At 48.7% G+C, this 11,663-nt stretch overlaps 1 protein-coding gene across 7 annotated transcripts in view; it reads left to right on the top strand.

Moving 5' to 3' along the window:
• Nucleotides 1-382: 382 nt before the first annotated feature.
• The window catches only part of FOSL2 (FOS like 2, AP-1 transcription factor subunit), a 29,591-nt gene continuing 18,310 nt past the window's right edge, over nt 383-11,663 (top strand). Inside the window, exon 1 of one of the 7 annotated variants that reach the window (XM_020793110.3) lies at nt 383-557. Coding sequence is in view for 1 of the 7 variants with exons in the window: in XM_020793105.3 (XP_020648764.2) it covers nt 3,026-3,124 (99 nt within the window). In the remaining 6 variants the exon portion in view is untranslated. Of the gene's footprint in view, nt 558-661; nt 798-1,860; nt 3,125-3,777; nt 3,942-4,178; nt 4,284-4,450; nt 4,809-11,663 lie in introns of those variants that run through there. The other 6 variants (XM_072991284.2, XM_020793105.3, XM_072991294.2 and 3 more) reach the window with 6 other exon arrangements.

Raw genomic sequence — 11,663 nt, 5'->3', positions numbered from 1 at the left:
CACCTCCTGGTCCTCCCCACCCCAACCCCGCTTTCCCGCATCTCCTCCGTCCTGGAGCTGACCGATCCTTGGCCTCGGTGCATTTCCTTCCCGCCGTCTCCCCCGCCCTCTCCTCCATCACCACCCCCATCATATTCCGGCCACGGAGCTTAGCCCCCGGGCCGCAGGACCGCATCGACCGGGCGTCTCCAGACTGGGAGGACCCCTCTTGATCTCGGTGGGTGCGCCACGCGGACAGCCCCTTCCTTTCCCATGCCGGGCAGCCGCCTGGCCCGAGCCAAGCGCCGCAGCCCGGGCGTCCGGAGAAGGCCAGCCCCCAGCGACCACGCGGCGCTCCTCCCACCGGCGAGCGAGGCTTTACTGGAAGGGGCCGGGCCGGGCCCTGAACCGACGGCGAAGGGAACGGCCGGTGCGCGCCTCTCTCCCGGTCCCAGGCCGCGCTGGCACCGGGTCCGCGCAAACAGCAGCGCCCGCTCCCTTCCCGCGTGTGCGCTTTACGGCAGGCTCCGCCCCCGGCACTCCCTGCCACTTGAGGAGCCTCGAGTGGCGCCTGCAAAGTAAGCCCGACGTGAGCTCCAGGCCTCGGCTGGCGAAAGGCGGCTCGCCCTCGGGAGGGAGGCAAGGAGGCGGGCGAAGGTGGCTCCTCTCCTCTTCTCCCCCCCACCCCACCCTCGTTGACACCTGCCTCGTGTGCCGCCGGCTCGCCTTCGCGCGGGCGTTTCCCTCGCTGCTCCCAGCCCGAGCCGGGGCATGTTTACTTAGCAGTAGGTCCCGCGGGGTTCCGTGGCGCTGGTCAGGTGAGTGAAGAGGGTGGGGGTCCCTCATCCCGGGCGCCTTTAGGGGGCAGTCAGGGAGCCGAATGGATTGGGCGCGCGCGCGTAGGGGCGGGGGGGGTGTCGGTTCGCAATCGGTCCCCGGAAGTGAGAGCGTCTCCTTTCCAGCCGGACGGCGTTTGTTCGTCCCGCCAGCCTTCCTGGGGAGTGAACAAGGCAACACCGGGCACGATCCCGTAAGGGGGCCCATTTCCTCCCCCCGTGTGGGGCGGCCCAGGGCAAGGATTGCAAGAGAAGGTTTGGCAGTAGGCTGGATGCCCGGAGCAAGGCGCCAGGAATGCGTTTGGGATCTCTGTGAATACTTTTAAAAGTGCGGGCAAACTCGGGCAATTAATTATGAGATAATTTAAGACCGAGATAGGGAGTTTTGGGGTGGGGGGGCGTTGGGGAGCATCAAGCAGAGAGAGGAACGTGGCAGGGAAAGGCACCGCGAAGGGGCTCCATGGTATCGGCGCCGATTTTCCTCGTTGCTTCGCCGCTCGACTGCGATGAGCGGACCGGCTCTGCTCTCCTTCCTCGCCGTCACATAACGCCAGCCTCTGGAGCGAACAAAGTGCCTTTAACCCAACACTGCGTTCGGATCCCAAGTTACCAACCCCCCCCCCGCTCCCCTGGTCTTCCCGGGTCCATCAGGGTTTGGGAGTCTCTGCTCAGAAAACGCAGCGCCGCCCCCGCTCCCGGCTCTGCCCAAGCAGCAACGTGGTCCGCTTTGGCGCTGCCACTCCAGGCAGGCTCCGGGGGAGAGGCGATCGCTCTCCTCCGCCCGCCTCGCATTTCTTTTCTCTCTCTTTTTCTCTCTCTCTCTCTCTGATCCGGTTCTTTTTCGCCCTGATCCGGTTTCCCCCTCCCGCAAAGTCGAGGGGTTGCAGGCGGCGAGCAGGGAATCCCTCTCGGAGCGCGTCACGCTTGCCAAGGAAACCCGCGCTCGCGTCGTGCAACGCAAATGACCATCTTTGGCAACGGCGACCTGCGACAATGGAAGAGACTAAAGCGAGGCGTCGAAGCGGGGGGTGGCTGGGTGAGTGGGAGGAGGGCTAGGTGGGGGTGCGAGGAGGAGCTCTGGCCCGGACAGTTGGGCGCCCGGGGCCGGGCCGCCGCCTCCGCCGCGATTGGGAAATGGGTGCGAAGAAGGGCCTCTGCCGCCTGCCGAGGTTCGACGGCGTCAGGTCGGAGGGGGCCGGGCGATGGCACCAACCTCTCCCCCCCTTGCCAAGTGGGAGGTTCCGCCTGGCTAATGTGGGGGCGTGGCCTAACTGCTCGCTTGACGTTTGCGGATCCACATGGCCGAGAAGCAGGACGATGGAATAATAAGACGCTGGATTTGAACTAATGCCATTGCACTGACTCATCCAGGGAGAGTAAGGGAGCTCAGAGCACAAGGATATAGTAGATAGAAAAAGGCGCTCGGGAGGACGAGGAGGAGGAAAGGGAGGGGGAACCTGGAGCAAGGGGAGAGAAAGAGAGAGACATCGCTTCGGTGCTAGAGGACGGCACCAGCGTCAAGTGTTTGAAAAATCAATAATTCCGGGTGTTTTTTTTTTTTTTCAACAACAAGCAAATAAAGCGCCTGTGATCCTGGGCTGAGTCATCCAGTCCAGTTGGAGCAGGAAGCCGGCACTTTTCTAAAGCGCTTAATTACACAGGAGGCAAACGGTCCTCCTGGCTTAAAAAGAAGGAGAGCCCGATCGTGGCTTTGAAACTAGCAGAGAAAGAGAGATCCGTAGGAAGCTGGGAATAAGCGAAACAAGTTTTTTGTAGAAATAAAAGTATTTGAAAAGAGGACTTTTGGGGGGGAGAAAGCCCACCACCAAATCCGACGGGTCTGTGGTTGTTTTGACCTTCGTAAGAGACCATGATTTGGCTCTAAGGTGGATTTTTCTTTATACTGTATGTTGTATGCCAGATTGGGGTTTCTTGGCAACTTGGTAAAAATCCTGCCGCTTGAAAAAACAAATCAGGAAAGGACTTATTTTTAATTGCTTAGAGTAGATAACAAGGAAAAACAAGCAAGCGAGAAACCCGCCGTAGGCAGTAGTCTCCACCGAGTCCTCCTGGAAAATCGTGAGGGCAGCCAGCAGAGACCCGAAGCCTTCATTCAGGACAGGAAGGGAGCGGGCGAGGAGGCAGCGTGCGCGGCCCGAGCGGAGGGGACGAAGGAAGCGTTGCTTGCTTTCCTGCTCGCACCTCGGACAATGTACCAGGACTTCCCAGGAAATTTTGATACGTCCTCCCGGGGCAGCAGTGGTTCTCCAGGCCACCCGGAAACTTACTCCGGCATCGTCACGCAACAGGTAGGGGGGAGATCGCCAACACCTTTTGCCTCCGACTTACTAGGATGGGGGTTTCAGGATTGGGGGGGCGGGTTACCGGCCGCTGTTCCTCTGTCTTTACCCTCTCCCTCCACCACCACCCCTTGGTGTCGTGGGGAGAAGTAAATGTAACCTTTTATGTTATTTTATGTGTGCGGGGTGTGTGTGTGATTTTTTCATAACTCGAGAGCCTTGTTCAAGGATCGAACATCCTCGTCATCTCCGCGTGCGGGTGGCTGTGAGAAAAGACTTATGGCACCGGGCGTGTTGTAGTCTGTTACAGCAAAAAACAAAACAAACAAACAAAAAACACGAGCGTCTTGTGACACCTCGGAGGCTAACCGGTTTTATTTGGCACCGTCTTTCCTGGACGGCGTGGAGCCCTGGCATCAGGTGAAGGGGGCAACAATCCGCGAAAGCTCACATACCGCGTCAACCGGGATCGCTTCCCTCCTCGCCCGCCCCGCCCGGAGCGGCGTCCCCGCAGCCCTCACCTGTCGCCTGCAAGGAAAGAGCCGGCCGCCACTCGACCCCCCCCCGCCCGCCCGCCCTGCCAGCGACTCCTCCGCCAGAGAGTAAAGTTCACGAACCCCACCCAGCCCGCCTCCCGCGAGCGCGCTCCGGCCTCGCCCGGCGTCCGCAGCTTAAGGGGCGAGGCGGCGGGGCGCCCGTGTCCCGGAGACGCTGAAGACGAGGCGGAAGCGGCGGCGCTTGGGGATCGGGCGAGCGAGTGTCGTGGGGAGCCTTCGGATCGCAGGGACGGGACGGCCGGGACCGGCTGAGCTTGCTGGGACGGTGGGTGCGTGTCTCCTCTTTCCCACCCTTTCCTCGGACTTCGTCTTGTCCTGAGCTTAGGAATCTTAAAACACACGCGCGGGCAGGCACGCACACACACACACACACAGAGGCAGCCCGATTGCCTTTTATTCGTTGGCTTCCCTCTTCTGGGCGGCTGGGGCTGGGCCTGTGGAGGAGCCACATTGCGACCGAGGAGAAACGGACGCGGGGAGCAAACGTGGCGGGGCGGGGGAGAGGGAGAGGGAGAGGGAGAGAGAGGAGGCGATCGTACTGAGTACCGGGTTCGGGACGTCTCTTGACTACGCTGGAGCCGGCCCTGGGAGTGGCTCTTGGCCACCGTCCGGTTCGTTTTTGCCCTGCCCTGGTTCGGGGTCAGGTCCGCGACATCCGGCTGTATTTGCGAGCATCCCGAGGGAATGAGAGGTTCGAGAGACCACGCCGGGCGGGAACGGAGTGCTCTCTCTCTCTCTCTGTGTGTGTGTTGATTGCACTCTGTGTGTGTCTGTGTGCCGTCGCAACGGGAATCGTGAGTGCCTTCAAGCGCAGGACCCTCTCGTGACAACGGCTGGCGCCTGTGGAGGAGGGAGGGGAAGCCCAAGTGGTGGTTCTCCTCTGTATGAAATGCCGTTTAATTGTGGGGGGGGGGGGGGAGAGACGGGAAACCATGAATCGAGTTCCGGATTCGCGGCAGAGACCTTGAATTGTTGATGGGAAGGTTTCCACTGGGAGTGTAAACAAGTGTGAAGAGGGTCACGTTTGCCTTCTCAGTCGCGGCTGGCGCGAAGGAAACCCGAAGTAGTGCCAGAGGAGGAGGTGGGCGGTGTGAGGAGGAGGCATTACTCCGTTCAGCCGACTCAAAGGCAGAAAGGTAAAAAGCCCTGACCCTGCAGACCCTCCAGCTTGTTTTTCCTTTGTTAAGTCAGTAGGATGGCTGAAGTGACTGCCCTGTCAGTATTTGCTTTGCTCCCGCTGTAAAGGTTTGGATCTACTTCATAGTTCCTCCCCTCAACTCGAAGTGTGTAAACAGCGCATTTCTTTGTGCAGTGACATTTTGAGAGGAGGTGGGTTCGGACCCCTTGGGCACATCGTGCAGCATGTGTTCCCCCTGATTGCATGTTTGTGTGTGTTTCCTTATCCAGTCTGGTGTAGTGGACAGCGATGGACTAGGACTTTGGGGACCTGGGTTCAGATCTCTGTTCAGACCATGGACACTGACAGGCCTGGTGGCACTGTTAAAACTGGATCTTAAATATCTCATATACCTTAAAAACCCTGTGAGAGTTGCCATAAATCAGATGTTTCTTGACAGAACGTAACACATATGCAACTGGGTACTCAAAAGGCAGATGAATTGGGGGGAGCCAGTTCTTTGAAATCTGCACTTTCATTAACTTGACCAAATTGGGGTTTGGGTTTTAATGGCGTTTTTGCAGGATTGGGGAGGATCAGGTCTGTGGAACTACAGAAACTTTCAGAAAAATTGGCTGTCTAAGAAGCAGGTCTAGCCATAAAGCCAGCAGGCCAGAGTTGAATCAACTTTAAGTCAGTTGATGAGATTGTGAATAACCTGGGTCCATTTTTAAAAGTCTTACAAGCATGCAGTTTGTGTTGTTTCACAAAGCTCTCCAAACCTCCTATTTATTTTCATTTACCCATGTTAGGTGTCATTGTATAAATTTACTTATTTGCTGTTTCAAAACTGGTGGTAGTATGACCTTTTCAAAATAAATTGGTGATTTTATGGTTAGTAAAGAAATCCAATGGCGATTGTAGCTGTGCAAGATGTAAAAAGCTTTTTGTAATATGGGCTGGGATTTTTGTATCAGGTCTGGTCAAGTTGAGTAGCAAATAGTCCATATGGAAGTATTGAACCGTACCCCCAAAGTCTGGAAATAATGCCCCCATAATTCTTAACAAATACATGTGTTTGTGATTTACTTTGTTTGTAAGGAATCTCTAAAAACACTAAAAACAATTAGATCTCTGCATTCTGCAATAATAATAACCTTAGAACTGCAGAGCTGGAAGAGACCCTATGGATCATTTAGTCCAGTTCCTCTTAAAGAGGCACAGGGGGGGGGAATTGAACCCCCAACCTCTGCCTCTGCAGCCAGAGACCTAAGCCTCTGAGCTATGGGCTCTGCCATTGCTGTACAATTACAGGGCTGTTGAAATGTTTTGTCCAGAGAACTGTAGTTTGATCCCCATTGTAGAAAAAAATGCTTGTAAAGTGAATATTTTCAGGATTTTGAAGAGGCTTCCAAGATGACACACTCAGAATTACATAAATAGCATCCTGACTATGATGGTGTAGATTTTGCTGACACCAAGGGGCATACTTCCAAGAAGTAGAATTAGGATTAGAGAGAGAGAGAGAGAGAGAGAGAGAGAGAGAGAGTTATCTTGAATCATAATTCACCTGATCTAAAGTTCTCAGGTGGGGCAACTGTTTTACAAACAAAGCAGGATGGATTTCTGGACTTAGAACCTGAGTTCTAAAGGAAAATGTATTTTAATAGATCTCCAGTTTTCTCATTTTGTTATGACACTGAATGCAAACTTGTTACTCCCATAGTAAATCCCAGGATACTTCATAGTCCTGTCTGTAAATTTTAATCTCTTTAACATGTTAAGGTTTCCAAGGTACTGAAACAGCAATTCACTAAATAACAGATAGCTCTTTCATTGGGTTGGAGGTAACTTTTGTGTTCCAAACAGTGAAAATATGACTTTAAAACAAAGAGGGCAATCCCCTCTGTAGAAGGGGACCATCCTTGAAAGAACGCAAAGTAACAAGGAATTTGCTTCAACGCAAAAGATTTGTGCAGCGAAGAAGAACATGCTAGATTATGAAAGTCTTGCTGGTCCATGGTCTACAATCACCTATAAGTTTGTACCTGACATGCAATGCTGTAGAACTTGCTAGGTAATTTAAATTTATTAAGGAAGCCCTGCTGCTTCTTATCCACACCTTTTGTTCTAACTTGAATAATTTTTTTTCTCGGCCTGAATTAAAGGCTGTTTTGTGAGGTGGTCAAGGGAGAAGTCATTCTGTGCTGTTAAGTTCTTTTAAGGACTGCCACCTTCTCCAGACAGAGACAACAAAGAGTCTTTAATACACACAGGGTGTGCTGTTGGAGTAGATCTTTCCACTGAAGGCTTAAAGGGGGGGGGGAGCAGTTGGAATCATAAGAGTTTAGCTCTGTCTTCCAGGGGAGTGGTACGGCTGGGTATTCAGACATTCCTCAGCTAACTTGCATGGAGCTGGTTGGTATTTATTGTTGATTGGTTTTTGACCTTCAGAATGCAAGTTCTTGCAGAGTCTGAGCGAATTGGCTACATTTTTGGGATAGCTCTTTCGGTCAGCGTCTAGTCTCGAATGATATTGGAACTTGAAGAATGAAAGATATTTCCTGTTGCAGCTGAAATCTTTTGACATCCAGAGAGGTTTTCTTTATCATTCCCCACCTCCACATTTCTTTCAATGGGTGTGTGTTTTTAAAGGCTTTTCTTTTCTTAAATGTCTTTTTTATCCTAGGTAAAACCGATGGCTTCTGTGAAAAGCATTGCACAATCTCATCTGTTACACAAACTTGTAATATTTCATAATCTGTTTACATCAGCTGGCTTTGCCTTTCTTCCCCCAGGATGGCTTTCTTACGACTTGTGTAATGCATATAAATCTAGTGGTCAAAGAAAGACATAAGATTCCTGGCCACCCCCATCCAGCTTTTACTTATATTTTTAACTGTCCTGTATAAAGGTTTCCAAGTCGTGCCAGTCTGTGACATTCCGCACATCAAAGATTCTTTTTTTAACCAGAAGTGACTCTCTCAGTGCCCAAGTTAATGCCAAATATGCCTCTCTGGTGCCCTCTGTAGATTGTTCCACACAGGAAATTTTCCACACAATGAAAGAATTATTTGCTCACTTCCAGTAAATGAGGAGAATATTGCTGGGGGATGGGAAGAGGCATTGCTGGTTAAAGCCAGTATTGTTTTGCAATAGGTGGCCCAAATGATTCCGCCCCACACAAAAAGTTGAATATGTGTTCCTTATTCCATTTCAATCATTTCCAGTTATTTATGTGTCAAATGTCCTTTCATATTTCTTTCTTTAAGCTCTCTATAATAATAATAATAATAATAATAATAATAATAATAATAATAATAATAATAATAATAATAATAATAATAATAATAATAATAATAATAATAATAATGTGTAGTCAAGTCAGTTCTGACTTACGGAGACCCTTTATAGTGTTTGTCTAGGGAGATAGTCCTCAGAAGTGCTTTCCCATTCCTTTCTTCTGGAGGCAACCTAAGATTGTCCAGTTTGCCCAAAGCCACAAAGTCCAGCTCTCCTGGGACGCACAGTGGGAAATTGAACTCCCCACCACTGGCTCCACAGCCAGGTACTTAAACCACCAAACTGTCCAGCCAGCTCTTGACTGCTAACAAGGGTTTAAACTGGGTTGTCGAAATCTTTGGCCCTTCACATATTTTGGATTGTGTTCCTGTGACCCTGAACTGTTGGCCATGCTGCCTGGGCTTTTGAGAGCTGATGTCCAAAATATCTAGAGGGCCATGTGGCCTGCATCACTGGGTTTAAAAAGAACTTGACAGGGAAAATTCTGTCTGTAGAATATTGTCAATCCACCTTTCTCCCTAAAAAGAACTTAATTGTGCTCCTTAATTGTGCTATGCTGGCAGGGGCATTTTGGGGAGCTATGTAGAAAAAAAAAAACTTCTGGGGGGTTAGATCTGTCACTAGATGGTATCAATGTTGCTCTCTAGGTTTGAATCTCTTCCTTAAGCTTTACCTTTCTGAGGCAGTAGATGTTCCGGCATCATTGTCTGGTCAGGCAAGTGGCCAGCTCTTCTTATCCCTAGTCTAACCAATTGTGTTTCTCATACATAATATTGCAGCTGTGTTCTTGGCTGCCGCCGGAAGGCCACTCTGCCGCAGTTCCCTATACCCGACCTTCCTTGCAGCTGTGCTTCCTACTCTTTCAGTCACATGAGCAGCAATGCTACTTACAGCTGAACTTCCAAAAGAGGGATCTTGGGATTCAACTTGGCCTGGAATCGTGAACTGAATGTGCGCTTGGTAACTTCTCGGATGTGGAAACAGAAAAATGCTCCAAGGTTTTCTTGTTATTACTGTACTATATACCCCAGGTTGAGCCTTCACATTGAAAAGAACATCAGCATAGAGTGGTACATGGTTTCTTTCAATGACCACATGGTTTTATAAGAGTTTAAAAAATCCGACTTTCCTCTTGAGCAATACAAGAGTTATGGTACACATCACAAGTACACATCTCACTGTCAGCCCAAGAATTTGTTCCATGAATTCCTTGTAGCCTATGTCAGCTATATCCACAATAGAGTAAATTTATGACTTCTACTATCCTGCACCTTCTCCTATGTAATTATCTATTTTCTCTCCCTTCGGATAGAAGCTACAACTTTCTCTTAGATTAGAACATATTGTTTGGGGATCAAAACATCAATGCAGTTGCTGTACCCCTAAAAGACTATTCAGCAGCTATTGCAGCATTAGTAATGATAGCATGTTTTGTGAAAATGACACTTGTAGTACAAATAAACATTGCATTGAATCAAGAGAATATATTGTGTACTCTCACACTGTCCCTGATGATATTACTTACCTTGAAAATGTCCTACAGGATTCAGCCTAAAGGAGCATATGAGTTGGCCTTCATTGTATTCACTTTATCCCAACATCCAACCCCCGTGCCATGTCCTTGCAGACTGATACATCATGTGGTATGGTGGTTCCTGGGACAGATAATTATTTCTAGCTCACAGAGTTAGATTTATTCCATAATTCATTAGTCACCTATTTGTGTTTTCAGTTAACTAAAAGAATCTCTAAAAGATAGTTGCTTCTCATGTAGTGAAGACATGCTGGGTTTAGATTTTTTGGAGGCCTTGTTTCATCATGAGGCTGATAGGCTGGCCTTGGTGGAGTCATTCTAACCAACATCATGGGATTGCTGTGGTGATAAATAAGATAACGATAAAAGTACTCTGTGTGCTGAAAAGTGGTATGGAAACTCGTTGTAGTATTGTGTAATGAGCAAGGCTTTGCTGGTTCCTCTGATCTAGTCACCACTGGTATCTCTTATATTAAATGGTATTTGTTGCTTCATAGTGTGACTGAATGGAGATGGTGCTTACTTCTTTGCACAGCATTCTTGTGGAATATGGTGGATGTTCTTTACTTTGATGTTCTCCAACTCCCAGTGACCTGCTGTCTTGAACTGACTAGTTATCTGTATTCCTCAGAAGGTGCAGAAGCTTTGCTGAATCCAGAAATAATCTGAGGTTTTAGCACAGCCAAATTTCATAGGTAAGCTGTTCCTAAGAGGACAGAATCAGAGGTTTGAAGCTGTTTCACATGTGATGTTTTCACATACAAGGGAAAAATATTGTCCAAAATTCCATACCCATTTATTTTCGTACAGTACTTTGTATGGTTTGGGGCTTGGAGTGCATGCATGGCATAAAAGAGAAAAGCACACAACCTTCTTTTGTATACAAGTATGGAAACAACATTTGTATACAGGCATGTGTTTTCCGATTCCAATTCCCTTGTAAAAACAGCAGAAACCTGTGGCACACTAAAGATGACAAGACTTCTGGCTAAAATCTACTAACAGTTATGTCAGATAGGATGTAGGACTCTCCGTGGATGTCACAAGATTCTCTGCTTATTTGCAAATGATCAGCGAGAGCACTCCACTGAACCGTTGTAGCTGTCCTGCTCAAATAAAATATCTCAGTGAGTGAAGCAATCCCTAAGCAGAGTGAGATACAATAAACATCCTCTGAAAAGGTTGTGTACCAGAAACTTTTTCAATGGTTGTAAGGTATGTTCTTGTTAGTGGAATCAGCTTTGTAAGGAATCATAGAAGAATAATAGAATTATAAAAGTCTAGGTCTGGGAGAGACCACTGAATCCAGACTACTGCGCAAACAGTAAATCCCAAGCTAAATCATCTCTAGGTGGTCATCAAACCTTTGTTTAAAAATCTCCGGTGTCAGAAAACCACCTTCTGGGGTCCTCCATTTCATTGAAAAACAACTCTTGTTGTTAGGAAGCTCTTCCTAATGTTGAAATTTCCTTTGATTACTTTGGGCCCTATTATCTGGCGCTTCAGAAAACAAGCAAAACCCATCTTCCATGTAACAGCCTGCAAAATACTTGAAGATGGGTGTCATGCTCACCTTTCTGTCTAATTTCTCCAGGCTAAATACATTCAGTTCCCTCAACTGTGCCATGTAGGGCTTAATCTGCAGCCTTTTATCATGCTGATCAGCCTCCTTTGGTCATTTTCCAGATTCTCTGTCTCCTTTTTAAACTTTGACATAGTATCCTGGGTGAGATCTGATCAATGTAAAATAGAATAGCATACTTGCTTGCCTTGATTTGGGCACTATAGTTCTGTTGAAATGGCCAAGTACTGCATTCAGCGAATGATACATATTCTAAATCTGAAAGAAAAGAAGTCAAATTTTGGTGATATGAGATTAAACTTGCTTGAAAAGTTGTGTAGGTGATTTGTGGGAAATTATAATATATGTGACCTGGCTGATATGAATTTCTTCCTGACTATTAGTCATAGATGTTAGGACAGGCACAACATACTTGAAAGGTAATGTTGCTCCAACGTTGCCTCTTAACACCTAGT

Source organism: Pogona vitticeps, chromosome 1, assembly GCF_051106095.1.
Source record: "Pogona vitticeps strain Pit_001003342236 chromosome 1, PviZW2.1, whole genome shotgun sequence".
Lineage (NCBI taxonomy): Eukaryota > Metazoa > Chordata > Lepidosauria > Squamata > Agamidae > Pogona > Pogona vitticeps.
Note: the sequence above shows the minus strand (reverse complement) of the source record. Positions and strands in the feature narration are given on the sequence as shown.